Genomic DNA, 18,182 nt, shown 5'->3' with positions numbered 1-18,182 from the left:
AGTCACCTGAAACAACTGTGGCCTTCCTCACATGTGAACAGTGATCTTAAAGCCACGAGACTGTTGCAAACTCAGCTAGATGTGACTAATGCTTAGCTGACCCATTAGCGCATAAAAGAAAACTCCGAAGTCTCACTATAACACAATTAGGACATAAAACTTATCCTCCGGCCAATCTAAACCTCAGCACATTGCCGCAATTCTGCGTTAACGACCTGGACCGTATGATGACATGAAAAGACCATAATTATAAAAACGATAAACCGATCTGGACATAATATTATGGCATCTACCTTACTGTGGTCGAAAACCTGCTAATCCAACATTAACTATGTGCCTCCCAAGAGCTCCAAAATATCTGCTAAGGGTACTTCCATCGGCGCATTGGTACACTTGCAATTGAGAAATCCACGAGAACCTGGAAATAGGCGTAGTAAAAAGTTTACTCAAACCCGCTATCCAAATATTAAAGTACTAGTTGTGACCGCGACTTCGTACGCGTGAAAACCCGTTTTCGCAACATTTTTCATTATTGCTCTGCTCCTATTGATTGTAGCGTGAGGTTGTATGTATAATCTATAGCCTTCCACGATAAATGGGCTATCTAACACTGAAAGATTTTTTCAAATCGGACCAGTAGTTCCGGAGATTAGCGCGTTCAAGTAAACAAACAAACAAACAAACTCTTCAGCTTTATAATATAAGTGTAGATGATCAAGAGATACATCTTTATGACAGCATTGTCTGGTGGCCTAGAACTAGGCTACAGACATGCAGAACGGTACTCGGAAAATTGCAAAGAACTGCATGCCTAGAAATAACGAGTGCGTTTAGGGCTACGCCAACTAAGCATTGGAAATTATTTTGGGACTGCCTCCACTGTACTTGGCGCTAGAAGTGGACGCAAGAAAGGTGCTGCACTGACTGAAGGATGCGGGAATCTGGAGTACATACAAACCTTTGCGCCAAACACACAAGGATAGGGACCGATCCTCAATTAGATGTAATAACGGACCTGGGATGTGATACAATGCAGCCTAGGTACATTTTTAGCAAAGAATTTCAAGTGTCTAATACCAACAAGGGAAGTCTTGAAAAGACTGTTGAGATCAACAAGATAGCCTGATCTAGTATACTGACGGCTTCAAGATGGACTCAGGATCGGGAGCGGGCGTCTACTCCAAACGATCCGAGCACAGTAAAAGCTTAGGGAGGTTTGCAACAGTATTTCAAGCTGTAACCTAGGTATGCTATAATCATGTCTGCACTAAGGAATATAGAACAGGTGCATAAAAAGGGCGACATTTACATCCTACGTGACAGTCAGGCAGCACTCAAAGCCATTGCCTCGGTGAGGGTTGGATCTAGACCAGTTCTGAGGGCAATCTTGGTACTAAATAAACTTGGAAGGCATAACAGGGTGACCCTAATGTGGGTACCTGCCACCTGGACATACAGGAATCGAAGGCAATGAAAGAGCCGACAGTCTGGCGAGACAAGGGTCAGAGGCGACACCTATTGGTCCAGAGCCGATAGTGCCCTTATCTATAAGCACCGCACACATGGCCATGAGGCATAATAACTAGGAGGCATAGAGCTGAATGAGTAAGCTCCAACGGTATGAGCCACTCCAAATTATTCCTAAAGGGAAAATCAAGATATGGGAAAAACTCATATTCAATAGAAACATAAGGCAAGCCCGTGTGATCACGGGTGCGTTAACAGGACACTACACTACGAACCACATGCTAGTACACACGCGTACCTATACTCGCTCGGTCGATCATCGTCGCAATCAAGGTTTATTGTTCCAACAGCACTGTTATTCGTCTTTATAATGGAAAATCGTAATATTTAGAAATAATAATTAACTGTAGTAATTTAAATAATTAAAAATAACAGCATTTTTTAAATAAATTTGAAATACTTATGGCAAAAAGCTATAGCAAAAACATTATTTTAGCTAATAAAACATTAACTTTACTTCACCGTGTCTATTTTCCGACACTACACCTTTTAAAACTGTTTGTCCAATTTCGAATTATCGCAACACTGAAGTTTATTAATAGGTACTTTGGAGATGGTACGAAATACAAACACCACTAGATTAACGTTTACTAATCGTAAATACAATAATTGCTTCTTAAAATTAAGTTCTTATTTATTTTACTTTGCTTAAACAACCCTGACGCTTGAGCTGCGAGGTAGATCAATTCTGATCACAAAAAAATTGCGCTCTTGTGAGCGTAGTAGTAAGGTGCGATTTCGAATGCATCAGGTTCGTTGGAAATTTTGCATTATTATTATTACCGTTAAAATGTCGGCATCTGATCCTGATCAAGGGAGTGCAATTTCTGTTGCTACTATTATGTATTCTGTGGTTCAAGTCTCGAGCTAACAAATACTTGCTGTTGCGAGCTCGCTGATCCCAACTAATATTATAAATGCGAAAGTAACTCTGTCTGTCTGTCTGTCTGTCTGTCTGTCTGTCTGTCTGTCTGTCTGTCTGTTACGCTTTCCCGCTTAAACCTCGCAACCGATTTTGATGAAATTTGGCATAGAGATAGTTTGAGTCCCGGGAAAGAACATAGGATAGTTTTTATCCCGGTTTTTGAAACAGGGACGCGCGTGATAAAGTTTTTCTGTGACAGACAAAATTCCACGCGGGCGAAGCCGCGGGCGGAAAGCTAGTAGTTAATAAGTTCCAAAAAATCCTCAATGTCTCAACTCTCCTCTGTTACAGTCTCCTCGGTCTCCCCTACCCGCGTAAAGTAACTACACTATGCTTGCTTTCTTCGAAAAATCGCGTTTCTCTTTATATTATTTCGGGTGTACAGTCAACAGCACATCAGGCTTTTGCTATAGCTAAATAGCATTTATTACAACAAGACGCCACAGTTCTACACTAAGCCCAACGTAATCCAAGCTCGGGCGCAAGTTACCTTGGTCCAAAGCTCCGTTTCGGTCGCAAAAAGCTCAGCCAGCAACCGCAGGTGTTCTGTGAAGAGCTTTCAATAAAGACAATTGGGGCAGCGACTAGCGTGCCGTTAATCTGCTTTGCGACCCAGATATTGTTATGGCATCGAATTTTAGAAGCGATATTACAAGATAAACATAAGATTATCGAAATTAGGCAATGAAATGCTTGTATTCTGTCTGCCGAGTAGGTTGTTATAAACTTAGGTAGGTACGTTACAATATTGGTGTCAGGCTAAAGAGCACATAGACGTCTGACATGGCAGAATGTGCCGAAAGTAGAACAAGGAATCATTTATGTTCCGATAAACAGGATCAAGTCTGCAAATTACTGACCAAAATGAAAATGCCATTCAGTCAACAACCAGGTAAGAGTTAAAAGAAATATGATGAATTTTGATGACAGCCTTTTTGTTTTTTATGAGTATGTGGATTAACTCAAATGTAACTAACATGTTGATTATATTTCATGTATTTTATTTAGGATTGATAAATTGCTATAGGTGATAAATCAAAACCATAAAAGAAGCATTTGATGAAAAAAAATTTGAGAAACAAAAGATATTATGCCAAAAGTTTTCCCTGCAATCATTCTAAAACGCTCGTTCAAACATTTATTACAATTCAAACTATTTCAATTGAGAAAGAAACCGAATTTTCTACACTGAATTTGAATATTTAATGTAAAATGGATAAAGAAAACTGAATAGTTGGCAGACTCGAAAACTTGTCAGAGTACTGAGGTGAACAAACTGGAAACAGTTCGCAACTAAGTCCAGGTGGAGTTGGATAATGAAAACTGAATTTTACGAATCCAATTCCCTAAGAGGCCCAACGCGTTGCGAATCGAATGGTATTTAACCTTGGCCATTTTTCTATAGTAACGCAAATATGCCAGCCAGTACATTAACGAAAAAGAGAGAAAAATAATACATAACAATATAACTACTAAAAATTACCACATAACGCATAATGAAACAAGTATTGAAGTCAAATTGCCTTGATTGAATTCGAAATACCTACTACGAGTAAATTCCAAATGAAAATAGAAATCTTTTATTTGCTGTATCGGCGGACGTTGGGTGTGTTAAAATAGCCGTATTTTTAGGATCAACGTTTCCCCCAACAAAATGATAGTACCGTTTCCATTTGCCTCCATTAAACGTACACGGATTAAACAAAATGATGCCAAATTCAATCACATTTTAAATGGAAACACACACAACGTTTTTTACTCTTAAACGCGTACAACATACACATTACTCGAAAATGTAAGCCCCAATAAAGGGTAAAGCAAACGCGACCTATAAAGAAAATGTGTTACCAGTTACATGAATGGAACTAATAAAATGAAAGGTATATCCTACAGTGTCTGAAAGCTTAAAACCAATAAAATTATGTGTAAAGAGACCGCTAGAAAGGTTGAAAGAGCTATCATTTTAAGAGATATAACGGAAAATATCGAGGTAACCTTTGTCGAATCGAAAGGGGGATCCAATTCAATTAAACAGAAGTTCGGCCGATGTTACGGATTGATTCCAGTTGCCAATCATCCTCGGGCGGTCGGCTCGATTGTTTTGACGTCGGATCAACAATGGATCGGCTAATACGATTAATTAAACTATTGCCGAACTGTCCTAAAAGTTCCGTGCCATTGTTTTGTTACGCCAATGAGATTAACCGATTCGTTTTATACGACATTAATCCCAAGTCTAAATAGATTAGATACGAGTGGAATCAAACTTTACAAGTCTGCTTAATTTGGGTTTTTTATTTAAAATTATTTTTAGATGTCGATTTTAATTGATTAACAGTCAACACAATGCAATCGGCGCACAGTGGGCGAGAAAAAAAAAGTGGTCCCTGAAAAGACAGAACTTTGGTAAAATGGTCCCTCGTGACTTAAAGGTTAAGAACCACTGACCTAGAGCCTTAAGTTCAATGAGCACTAACGACATTGTTCTGATGACAAATACCCAACGATTACGGGCAAAAACACCTGAAAGTCGTGCCGTAACTATTAGTTTGCATCGAACCAGTGTACGCATGCAATATGCAAATTAAGACGTGGTAACTTTATCTTTGAAAAATAATGGTTTCAGAAATTAAATTCCTCCGTAACAATGTCGGCTGAGTAATTTTGTTCCACGATGCATATCGCCCATTAAAACTACACGTCGAGTTCTTAATTACTCCTAAGTAAGCTGTACTAGTAAGAAGTATAACGCAACTTTGTGGTAAGTTAAAACTATGTGTTCTAGCTGACGGTGGTTGGAGACATTGTTTTTTACACGGTTAATATCTTTCAGTGTGCCTACCATGAGTTTACGTTAGGTGTGCTCGCTAGCGACTGCGTAAAAAAATGACATTTAAATGTATGACATATTGTGCAGCGCCCCTAGCGGCTACTTTCAAGAAATAAAATCTTCATAGAACTTTTTGACGTATTCGCTAGCGAACTCACCTAATGTAAACTCATGGTAGGCACACAGATAAGTTAACTTTTACGATAGGTAAACTTATTGGACTTTTGTTGGAAAAAAAGCACCTTTTTAACTAACATAAAATAGCACAGTGTTTAGTGTAGCCTGATGAGCCATCATTGTATTTTAAATAAAGGTTTCTACATGCTTTTTTGCAATATTTTACTTTATAGTGACTCATGACATCTTCATACGATAGAGGGAAAAAAAATGCATAAAGCAATTTGTGAGATTTTGAAATGCTTATGTACAAATGCCCGGCACATTCAGAAAAACAATATATGGACAGAAACCCAAAAAATGTTAACTTTCATTGCGGGCATAAAACCCAGGGGCTGTTATGGATTCCGGCAATGGGCGCATATTTCATGTTTTATCTCGGTTATCACTTTAAAAGATCCGCCGCGAGTCCGCTGATTATTTTATTACCGGATCCATTGAATACGGGGAAAAAACTTGGTTGAACTTACATAATTTTTAACGAACCTTTCATTGTGAGCACGTGGGCATTACCGTATTCGAGCCGGCGCGTTCCGTCCGCGCCCCACAGGAAAGGTCGAAGTTTCCTTCCGTCCCGCCCTTTATTATGACTTTATTACATACAATGAAAATCATATTTACGTAGATAGAAGAAGACATAATAAACACACGCGCGTGAAGAATGGCGGGGCTCTTATATGAAATTCGGGTGGGGAGAGGGGAGAGCAGCTGGCATATTTGCCGCTTATTACGAGCACAAAGAATGCCTGTTCGTCTCGACGCGCCGTCGCGTTGACACATTCCTGCATTATGTAATTCTGGTGAGACTGGCGCATTTTTCATAGCGAGATTTGGTGAGTACGCCGCGCGCACCTGTCACCGCTCGCTTTCAGGGGATATTGCGACGTGTCGCCGCGAGGGCGCGCTGCTGTCGTCAGTCGATGACGCCTCACCACTCTCCACACTACAATACAAATCCATGATGAAAGAACATAATATTAAGTAGAGATACGTACGGCTAAATAATATACCTACGTAAACAGTTACAGCCTGAATGGCGAAAAGTTATTTCATTCAACAAGCGTTAATTATATTCAAACAACATTAACTTCACTACCTAAGCTCATCCCCGTCCATGAACAAAGCAAACAAATCCTTTATTTAAAAACACCAAATTTTGACATCCAAAAGGTTTGCTGATTATAGAGGGTAGTACAAACGCTGCGCTAATTAAGCTGGATTCAAAACTCACCTTGATCAAACCGCTGCAAAGCGCGACTTCATCCCGAACTTAATATGTTCTCAAACTGAGAAATACTTTCGTAATTTAATCAACCGTGCAAAATACGGCGAACAACTATGCTAGTTTTTGAACTGATAAGACAGAACAAAAGTTTGCTTTGAGGCAGAAAGGCACACAACCAAATCAATTAACTAAGAGTTCTACACAAATTACAATAACTTAAAGAACATCATCATCGTCAGATATTTAGTCTCCGGTCTCCACTGTAGGTGGACGACCCTCTCTATTTGACCAGAGGCAAATGGAGTATTTGGATAACACTGCCCACTTTGGCCAGACGGGTCGGGGAGGCCTGTTGTTCGCATATTTCTCCAGACACTTCTCATGACATTTACGGAAGAGTGGGAATCCTATTTTTCGTTCGTTCGTTCGATCGTTTCAGCCGAAAGACGTCCACTGCTGGACAAAGGCCTCCCCCAAGGATTTCCACAAACACCGGTCCTGCGCCGCTCGCATCCAGGCACCTCCCGCGACCTTCACCAGATCGTCGGTCCACCTAGTGGGAGGCCTGCCCACGCCACGTCTTCCGGTTCGTGGTCGCCACCCAAGAACTGTCCTGCCCCAGTGGCCATCAGCTCTACGAGCTATGTGCCCCACCCACTGCCACTTGATTTTAGCGATTCTGCGGGCTACGTCAGTAATCCTATTCTTACTTGCGATTAAACTTAAAAAATAACAATTAAAAATAGGTAAAGTTAATAAAAGTTAAATAGGTAAAACTTTTACCTAATAGAGAGTTAGAAACTGGTGACAACCACATAAAATTATTCACGCTTGCACAAGTAAATTCTACAGCTAAAAGTACTTGATCAACAAGTCAAAGCCAGTTGGGCGTACAAACTTGTAAGTGCATGAGTGGAGTAGTAAATGGCACTAGTAATATAGAATTTAAATTAGTTGAACTTAATTTGGTATTTAGTATGCAGTGCCTGGGTTTCAGTTGGGAACCTGCAACGCAAATTAGTTACAAGGTAATGGAAGGGTTCAAAATGTAACGTGAAAGACATGATACGAACAAAAGTTGTATAAAGTAAAAGCGCTTTTTAAAAGCCTATTTGCAGAACATACAATATTTTATGTATTATTTTATATAAATTACTTGTACTTTAATATGAAGTAAGAATAACTGTAGTCAGAAAAGTTTCTATAATGCATTAAATTCAAAACGTTTTTCCAGCGGTCTAGACGTGAAGAAATCGCAAATAGAAAAGTTCTAAACTGTTTTACTTGTATCTCACAGGTAAAGATCGATGTATTCAACTGAACTTTCTCTGCGTGGAACTTCCCAGAGACTTTTAAAGTATAAAATAAGCCCGAGTAACTCTACCACCCTCGCAAACAAAATTTAGTTACTCGCAATCAAAACTGCCGCCTTAAACGGGACTATCAACCAATCTGCCTCAATAAATTATAACCATGGCGCGAAGATAAACATCAAATGCAATTAATGAAGACATCGTTAGATCCCAATCTCCGCATAAATAACTTCACAAATAAATCAAAACTGAGGTGAACGTCGTGTCAAAACATGCCTAATTGCCTAGTAACGTGCAACGAACAATCGACCACGAATGTGGGTCACTTTCTTCCTTCGAATATACATTTATTACGTGGAAAGAACCGCCCCCAGACCTTAGTGGGTTTATACGTCGGTATTCTAGTGGAAAAGTTTAGAACTATTGTTGTGATTTTTGATTAATGTTGTGCTGTGTGTAATGGGACGCGAAAGCTTGTTGTTCAATACGGTGACAGCCAAAATTTTAATTAATCAATTCTTTATTACGAGTCTTACTACCAGCTCTATTTTTAATACACTGCAGTATAGTTTTATCAAGGAAAGGGCTCGTCACTTTATCCAAAAGATCTGAAATTGTTCACTATGCTAGTGAAATGATGATGCTGGCAAATAATCTTAGATTAGATATGAACCACAAAATTTTCAGTAATCTTTTTCTAAGCCCCTTTCCCAGTTTTACAGCATAAAGGCAAATGCTGTTTCTTAATGGTTATTTAAAAATAGAGTCCATTATCACAACTCTAAGCGGCTTAACTATCATCGGTCCGCCAATAAAATAAACTATTCACTGGAACATAATGGCACCCACTTGAAGAAGTTTGAAACTGAATGCGCGCGGCGCCTTTCGTCCCACAGAAATAAATTCGCACGCCTGCACTTAAACTTGTAAGTGTTGAACGAGCAAACAGGGCATCGGAGCGCCATATCTTACCGTGAGCTCAATTTGGGAACACTATTGAATACTTATAAAAACTGTTAGAGCGAGTCCTGGTTTGAGGGTTCCATACAAAACAGAAATGGGATTTTGATCACAAAATAATGAGAATTTGTACAAAAATAGGTGTGAAGTTTTCTGTTGTTGTTGTTGATGAAAGACATAATAAATCAATGAAAATCTTATCTTCATTTTTGTGGCATCAACATTGTTAAAATAAAAACAGTAAAGCTTCTTTGTTGATTTTTAGGTATCTATTTTGTACATTTTTTTAAGGTATATTGTACTCATTTAAAGCGTTTCGTCACGAGAAAATATTTTCGTTGAATAAACAAATAAATCATTTACACTTCAGTCCGAATTTCAGTCAGAGTCATAAGGATCTTTGGCAAACGGACGAACAACAATATGTTGGAAGAGTCCGTTTATTTCACATTGTGCTGTAGAGTACGGAACCCTGAAAACGGATGGGAAGAATGGGCTCCTCGGAGGGCCATTGAGGCCCAGACGTGAGGTGAAACGCGAAAGTGACGCCGTTTAGCCGCCTGGATAACAGTGATAGTTTTATCGCCCGTCTTATCTTTGAGGTGAGATGCAACTTCGGATCTGTGAGTAGTTTCCATTCAAGCTCGGCAAGCGAAGTATCGCGTTTGAATGTGTCTTGTGAGACGTTACATTTGATCTCTGCAAACAGTGTAACTTTGTTACGGAACTGTTCAGTTCGCTTGCAAATAGATCGAATGATGCATTATAATCGCATACGATATGCATAATTTTAGCACATTAATAGTTTATCCTTCTCTGTAAGTTAGAGACATAATGACAATTACATCCTTTTCGACCATTGTTCAAGTCTTATTAAGGTTACCATAACAATACCATCTACAATATTCCTATCATCTTTATGTCAGATGATACATAATCATAGTTATATTATTTAATTACCCCTCGAAGAGCAGCCCAAATATTGCCGCAAATAATACAGTGAACTCAATCGAGCGAGTCAACGTTTGCCGTGACAATAAGTCGGAACATCCTTAATCACTTGCTGGGGTGAATACAGTAAGAGGCTTCCAGCGGGCGCAGACATGGGGCTTAGTCATAGGTGAGATGTCGGCGTAGCGTGTCGGTGTAAGCTCGTGGCATACGCTTTAGTGCTGTGCTGTGGTAAACAGAAACGGCTCTTGATAAAAACACAATTTTAATGGCGTAGCAAGGATGCTAAATAGGAATTTATGAATGTGTCAACGTTAGCCGTGACAATAAGTCGGAACATCCTTACATAATCACTTGAATACAGTAAGAGGCTTCCAGCGGGGCAGATATGAGGCTTAGTCATAGGTGAGATGTCGGCGTAGCGTGTCGGTGTAAGCTCGTGACATACGTTTTAGTGCTGTGCTGTGTTGAAAGGAAACTTCTGGGGGAAAACAGATTTAATGTCATAGCATTCTATGTCTGATAGTATCTACTCTCTGAAACATAACACACTGTCTACAGAATTAGCCTAGTACCTACATATTCAGTGAATCGAGAGAATCAACGTTTGCAGAACGAATTTTCGTACCTATAGCACTGATATCTGAGAGTTGCATAACCGATGAAAAAATAGTTCTCAAAAGCATTAAAACGTTATTCTCTGGGATTGCTATACATGAATATGAACCGGTCAGTCTTATTCAAAATGGGACATATTGTGACTCTTAGCCTAAGACAGCCATCACTAGTTCCGAGGCACAACAACACCGAGAGCACTTATGCGTCGATTTGCCGCGGCACGTCAAACACAGCGGTTCAGGGAACCCGGCGAGTGTTTGGCGACACTCTATCGACAATGGCTATAGTGTTTGCGCCACGCTGTTTGCCCGCCACCTCACGCGCCTAAGATTTAATCATTACTTCAACGCGGGACGCTGCCACGCAACTTGTTTCCTTCCACACACGCAATTTGAGTGCGAATAGATTACGCCGTTTAATGGAGTTCGACCGATTAAATCTTTTATTTGATTTTAATTTGTGTCAGAGTGTTTCGAATTTAGGTCAACAGCAAAGCGATATTTGATTGCACTGTCAAGCTGACGACATGTTTTTATGGTCTAATTAGTTAGATCGTCAAAGTTAACGTCTAGGATCGTCTGCGGACCACAAAAAAGGGAACAAAAAGTGGGACGCTCTGAAACGTGTCTCCTGACAAAAAGTGGGACATTGGTCCAAGAAAAGCAAATGGATGACAACCCTAATTGCGTGCAGCGAATGCCGGGACTAGTGGGTTTATTAGGTTTCATTTGATACCTACTCCCTTGGGTAAAAGCAAGACGATTTGAAGAGAATACTTGGCTAATTAATTATTGTAACAGTTTTCATCATTTTAGGCTTCACAAATAATTATAAAACATTTCATTGATATTATCTGAATTCAAATCACTCAGATGAAGAACCAAAAGATGAGATAATAAAATACCTAACATTCAAAGAATCAGCTGATTATATTATTTTATTCAAATACAAAGCCTTTATGCGTTTGCATTGATGCGTGCGTAATTGAATATCAAACGTCAAGTTTCGTGAATAAGTACTTTTTTATCAAGTATTTGCGTAAATGTTTTTTCCGAGAAAATTTTAATAAAAGCACATTGAAAAGACGACGGGACATCAAGATAAACATTGGCATTTTGAAACTTTTAACAAATTATAATTTGGAACAAAAATGTATTAGACTAATGTCAAATGTGCTATCGACTGTAATCCACATTAATAAATAAAAACAATATCTGATCCCTGTCTCCATATAGAGTTGGTTCGCAAACAGCAAGCTCGCAGCAGGACTCCGGGGCTGCTCCCAGCTGGGAATCGTCGGGAAGCGAGCCGTGACTCACTCTCGGGACATTTCCTGTCGCATTACCGACTGCTAGCCCGCCTCACGACGCGAAATGGGCCTCGATTGTACGTAAATATGATTGGGAAAATTGAGTCGTTATTGGTAGCTTGTACTTAACAGACTTAAAAAATGAGGTTATCAACACGTGTCGAATTTTACTTCCTTATTTGAACCGAAGAACTTTTGTTCCTTCTTTTTTTCAGCTCAAGCATATTCGTACCTATACCTATCCAAATTAATACATTAAAACGATATCTGTTCTCTATCTCCATATTAAGTTGGTTCATAACAGCAAGCTCGCAGCAGGACTCCGGGGCTGCTCCCAGCTGGGAATCATCGGGAGCGAGCCGTGACTCACACTCGGGACATTTCCTGTCGCATTACCGACTGCTCGCTCGCCTCACGACGCGAAATGGGCCTCGATTGTACGTAAATATGATTGGGAAAATTGAGTCTTTATAGCCTTTACTTTAAAAGGAAGTTATCAATTAATGATTCAACCTCACCAACGCGTGCAGATCGCCATCGCTGGCATGATTACGGCGCGATCAAAGGCCAATGACAGGTCGCGTGAACTGTCATAGGTCGCGCAACCTGTCATTGGCCTTTGAAGCTTAAGTGTCGATCGAATTATTGGAATTGTAAACTATTAACATAATAATGAATCTATTAGAGCTTTTAAACAAAATATAGTAGGTAGGTATTCTGAAAATGAACGATGCACTGACGAGCTCTAACGCCTCCTGTTGACCTGTTTCTAGAGACTTATAAGTTGTTAGAGCATTCAAAGTTTTAAAAGATAAAAACAAACACCAAGTCAAAACAAATTAAAGACATTAGTAGCATGTGTCACATTTAAATGTCTGCCGTGAAGTCTCACGCAGCGGGAATTCAAGCCGGGGGCTGTCTAGATCTACAACCTGTCACTTTACTGTCACAAACTTGGCAGACTAACCAAAATAAACATCCGAACTCAATACAAACTAATAATTAAGATGTATGGCAAAGTTTTTATGGTGAAGACATTACATTATTTTTATAAATGTATTTCTATGATAAACCTATTTTTATGACATCATTTGTCAACCATAAACATTTTTGTAACTACCTTAGCTGTCTAAATAACGAGTCCATATAAAAACACATTCATAAATATAAAGGTCAAAGCAGCAAATTCATAATAAAACTCTGAAATAAATTATTCTATTTTTAACGAAAACGAAAAGGTTTCCTTACTCACACCTTTGAAATAAAATTTATTGAGACAAGGAATGAACACGTCTGCAATTTGTTAGACAAACATTAGCTCTGGATTCTGGAATAATAAACTCATGAATATTGAAGAACAAATTGGTAATACATACTATATTTAAACCCCTATTACCTTAATTTGATACCGTAGGAGGTCCTTAATCTTATCGGTTAACAAAACTAGAGCAAATGCTCGCATGAGTAAATAAGTTGTCTTGTTTAAATACGGCGCTCGTGCGACTACTTTTTAGGGCTCGCTCGAGCAAATACACAATTTATTCTAAGCAAAACCTTCTCGGCATCTGTTCGGATTATTTATGTTGCCTATAAAAGAGATAAAATTATACATTTACATATAGATACTTTTTATTGTTAGTTCAGATGATAAACGATACCAAACTGTACGAATTATGTTACTAGCATTCGTAAATTATAATTTTAGAGAGACTATACACCAAGATAAGTGGATGGTTCCCATCAATCTCAAATCAATAAAGGTCCTTATGTGTATTCAAAATGCAACTATCCAGGGATGTTAATAAAGGCACGTTTCATTACGCACACCTGTCCCTAACCATAAACTAATTTCAACCAAGAACCAACTATCGCCACCCTCCCTTCTTAGGTGTTCCTCGCCAAGCGAAATATATTACCTCTGTAGTGGATATCTAACAAAAAGCTGGACAGTTCGCGGAGTAAACCTTTGTACAGAGTTGGATATTAGGGCCATTAATCACTGGGAGAACTTAATTGGACGGCCGCCGGACAGACAGTCACGCGAACTACTTAGCTAGTCGCAGGGGGCAAAAAGAAACGCCTCGACACAGCGGGGGGACGGTTCGGAAAATATAAAACAAATGATAGTGAGTAATTTTGCCGAGAGAGATTTTGTTGGCTTTTGCGCTGTGCTGATAATTGTTTCTCCTTATTACTTATGATTCCTGGAAACTGTAATTACGATTTTCTGAGTTGACCTGAATATTAAGTAACCTTTATATAGCTTTATGAAGCTGGGTAAATATAGTGTAACTGTCAAAATTACTTAAAGAATAATACATTGTCTGGTGAAGGTCGCGGGAGGTACCTCGATGCGGGCAGCGCAGTACCGGTAGTTGTGGAAATCCTTGGGGGAAGCCTTAGTCCAGCAGTGGACGTCATTTGGCTGAAACGAAGACATTGTATCTGAATACTTTTTATCATTCTCATCTCGCTTAAGTCGAATCTTAACTTCGAACTCCTCCTATGTTCTTCTGATTAATTTCGTTGCGGGTCCAATGACAGTTTAACTTTCCCCCGGGACAAACTTGACCTTCACTGGTTGGGTTTTTATTGGCGGTCAAGCTTTAGAACCTGGCTACACAGGAGGTGCAGCGGTGGGAAAGAGAGGTGGGAATAGGCCCGCTATCTTGCTAAAGCCCATAACTTTGTGCCTACATGTTGTTTAGATATTTATTTAAGCATTTCTCGCAACAGTAAGTCCACTCTAATGCGATGGCTGCTTATTTTAAGCTGTGGTGGTGCTGCCTCCGTTGCCAACTTTCCTCCTCCCAGTGGACAACTATTTCATGTCGTATCAGGCTTTTGTTTGTCTTTATCTCTCTATTCACGCCCCACTGATCTACTGGTCCAACACTATTTGAATCGTTCTGCATTAAATTACATGGCTTCGACTACTAATTAAGTTCTTCTTAATCTAGTAAGGCAAGCTTTCGCTTTGTTGAAGCGATTGTTTTCATTGTGGCGACAATAGCAAGTCGGTGTCGAATTAGCTGACTCAGGTTCCGAAGAACGCTGGTATTTCGAGCCCCGTCGCCGCTGGACTATTGTGGTAAACCCAATCTTAACTGAACCATTTTTAAGTAACTGATTAGTAATCTGTGATATTGGGGTTAGGTTATAACAAGGAGTTATCGATATTGAAAAAAAAATTGGTTGCCTTTATGAAAAAATATTCATATCACCCCATAACTAAAACAAAATTAAATACTGGCCAAAAAACAATCGTCATTTGTTTTTAAAAGAAACGAAGGCGGCGGCCAATTCTCGCGTGTCTGATCAAACCATCAGTTTGAAGACTCTCCAAACCAAATTGGGCTAGTGTCGATGAGCTTGCCGTGGGGCTTAATCGCGTGACGTGCTCATGAAATGCCCTCAACTAAAGACAAGGTAATACGATCGTAACTTGCTTTTAGAAGATTCCGAGGGTGAAATTGCTTAATTAAGAAGTTTGGTAGTGGTCGTCTTATTTATTCCGTGTTTACTAATTTATTGGTGTTGTGAACTGCAATTTCACCCCAAAGTTGTGCAGTGCTATGTTAAAGCTGTGACCTAGGATAGAAATAACTAACACGCTACACTATTTTTCCTAAAATCGTTCAGCGTGGTGCTCTGGTAAAATATTGGGGCGAGGTGTTTGTACACACAAAACAAGATAAAAAAGTTACCTTACGCACGTGCATGCATATAGAGAGCCTTTGCTTTCTAAGTTGTCAACGTGCAGCGGTTTAATCAAACATCGACCGTCGCTTGTTTTTTGAAATGATCGAGGAGTTTGCGCCAAATGGCTTACCGATCGTCTTTTTGTTCAAACACACCAACGCCCGAGGGAGTCTGCTAATGATAAGCGCTCGAAACGACTGTCATTTGTCTTTTTAACGAAGCGATTGTTATATTCTAGACACCGAGCCGGAATAAAACATAAGAACTCATCGGCTAGTCATTCGACTCAAGATTAACTCAACTGATCGTGCTTACCTATTCATTAAAGAAAGAAAAAATATATTACTGGACGTTTATCACCGAGTGACATTTGTAGACACGATTTTTGTAGCGCTTTTTTTTTCGAGTCTTAGGCCGTGCTCTATCTACTCTTAGATCATGATAACGACATGAAGAACGTAATTTTCAAACAGTAAACCGGGTGGTCGTTACTTACTTGTTTTAAAAGAAACCGAGTGGAATACTCTAATGGCGATCGTCTTTTATCTAACTCGCCAACGCCGTCAATTGTCTTTTACGTGAGGACGTTTATTGCAAAACAAAACAACATCGTCATCTCACCTGCCCATGGTTGACGAAGCCGTGCCTCCTCGCGAGGCTGTCCACGTGCTCCGGCCAAGCGGGCACGCAGCCGGGTGAACGATACTCACTTGTTTTTAGAAGAAACCGAGAGGAATACTTATACGGCGATCGTCATTTATCTAACTCCCAACATACATACCTACATTGATTCTAAAACAATATACAAGATCAGCGTCTTACCTGCCCATGGTTGACGAAGCCGTGCCTCCTCGCGAGGCTGTCCACGTGCTCTGGTCCAGCGGGCACGTGCACTGCAAACTGGTTGTGGTACACCGCCTCCGGCAGCGCGGCGCACAGCGGCAGCGCGGCCAGCAGCGCCAGCGCGCGCCATGCCGTCACCATGACAACGGGGTGCGTCACGAGCGCGCGCGCAGCGGTCGCGACGCGGCCGGGTGAACGATACTCACTTGTTTTTAGAAGAAACCGAGAGGAATACTCATACGGCGATCGTCTTTTATCTAACTCGCCAACGCCGTCAATTGTCTTTTACGTGAGGACGTTGATTGCAAAACCAAACAAGATCAGCGTCTTAACTGTCCAATGTCCATGGTTGACGAAGCCGTGGCTCCTCGCGAGGCTGTCCACGTGCACCGGCCCAGCGGTCACGCAGCCGGGTGAACGATACCTACTCACTTGTTTTTAGAAGAAACCGAGAGGAATACTCATACGGCGATCGTCATTTATCTAACTCCCAACATACATACCTACATTGATTCTAAAACAATACAAGATCAGCGTCTCACCTGTCCATGGTTGACGAAGCCGTGCCTCCTCGCGAGGCTGTCCACGTGCTCTGGTCCAGCTGGCACGTGCACCGCGAACTGGTTGTGGTACACCGCCTCCGGCAGCGCGGCGCACAGCGGCAGCGCGGCCAGCAGCGCCAGCGCGCGCCATGCCGTCACCATGACAACGGGGTGCGTCACGAGCGCGCGCGCATCGGTCGCGACGCGGCCGGGTGAACGATACTCACTTGTTTTCAGAATAAAGCGAGAGGAATACTCATACGGCGATCGTCTTTTATCTAACTCGCCAACGCCGTCAATTGTCTTTTACGCAAGGACATTGATTGCAAAACAAAACAAGATCGTCATCTCATCTGTCCATGCTTGACGAAGCCGTGCCTCCTCGCGAGGCTGTCCACGTGCTCCGGCCCAGCGGGCACGCAGCCGGGTGAACGATACTCACTTGTTTTTAGAAGAAACCGAGAGGAATACTCATACGGCGATCGTCATTTATCTAACTCGCCAACATACATACATTGATTTTAAAACAAAACAAGCTCGTCATCTCACCTGTCCATGGTTGACGAAGCCGTGCCTCCTCGCGAGACTGTCCACGTGCTCTGGCCCAGCGGGCACGTGCACAGCGAACTGGTTGTGGTACACCGCCTCCGGCAACGCGGCGCACAGCGGCAGCGCGGCCAGCAGCGCCAGCGCGTGCCATGCCGTCACCATGACAACGGGGTGCGTCACGAGCGCGCGCGCATCGGTCGCGACGCGGCCGGGTGAACGATACTCACTTGTTTTTAGAAGAAACCGAGAGGAATACTCATACGGCGATCGTCATTTATCTAACTCGCCAACATACATACCTACATTGATTCTAAAACAATACAAGATCAGCGTCTCACCTGTCCATGGTTGACGAAGCCGTGCCTCCTCGCGAGGCTGTCCACGTGCTCTGGTCCAGCGGGCACGTGCACAGCAAACTGGTTGTGGTACACCGCCTCCGGCAGCGCAGCGCACAGCGGCAGCGCGGCCAGCAGCGCCAGCGCGTGCCATGCCGTCACCATGACAACGGGGTGCGTCACGAGCGCGCGCGCATCGGTCGCGACGCGGCCGGGTGAACGCGTTGCTATGATACAACGCGGGCGTCTGTGTACGAGCACTGTGGCATCCCACCTCGCGTTACCTGAAAAGGAGAGCTAAAATTAGATTGGGTTCGGCTTCTTGAAATAACATCGGAAGTGATAAAAACAAATAAATTGGGCCACCTACAAGTTT

General features: G+C 41.4%; 1 protein-coding gene across 3 annotated transcripts in view; it reads right to left on the bottom strand.

Moving 5' to 3' along the window:
- The window catches only part of LOC135079409 (furin-like protease 2), a 113,735-nt gene extending 96,617 nt beyond the window's left edge, over positions 1 to 17,118 (bottom strand). For 2 of the 3 annotated variants that reach the window (XM_063974067.1, XM_063974068.1), the window contains exon 1: positions 16,923 to 17,118. In XM_063974067.1, coding sequence (XP_063830137.1) covers positions 16,923 to 17,084 — 162 coding nt within the window. In that variant the 5' untranslated portion in view covers positions 17,085 to 17,118. Of the gene's footprint in view, positions 1 to 16,359; positions 16,522 to 16,922 lie in introns of those variants that run through there. The other variant, XM_063974069.1, reaches the window with a different exon arrangement.
- Between the last annotated feature and the right edge of the window lie 1,064 nt (positions 17,119 to 18,182).

The sequence above is a fragment of the Ostrinia nubilalis genome, chromosome 16, assembly GCF_963855985.1.
Source record: "Ostrinia nubilalis chromosome 16, ilOstNubi1.1, whole genome shotgun sequence".
NCBI lineage: Eukaryota > Metazoa > Arthropoda > Insecta > Lepidoptera > Crambidae > Ostrinia > Ostrinia nubilalis.
Note: the sequence above shows the minus strand (reverse complement) of the source record. Positions and strands in the feature narration are given on the sequence as shown.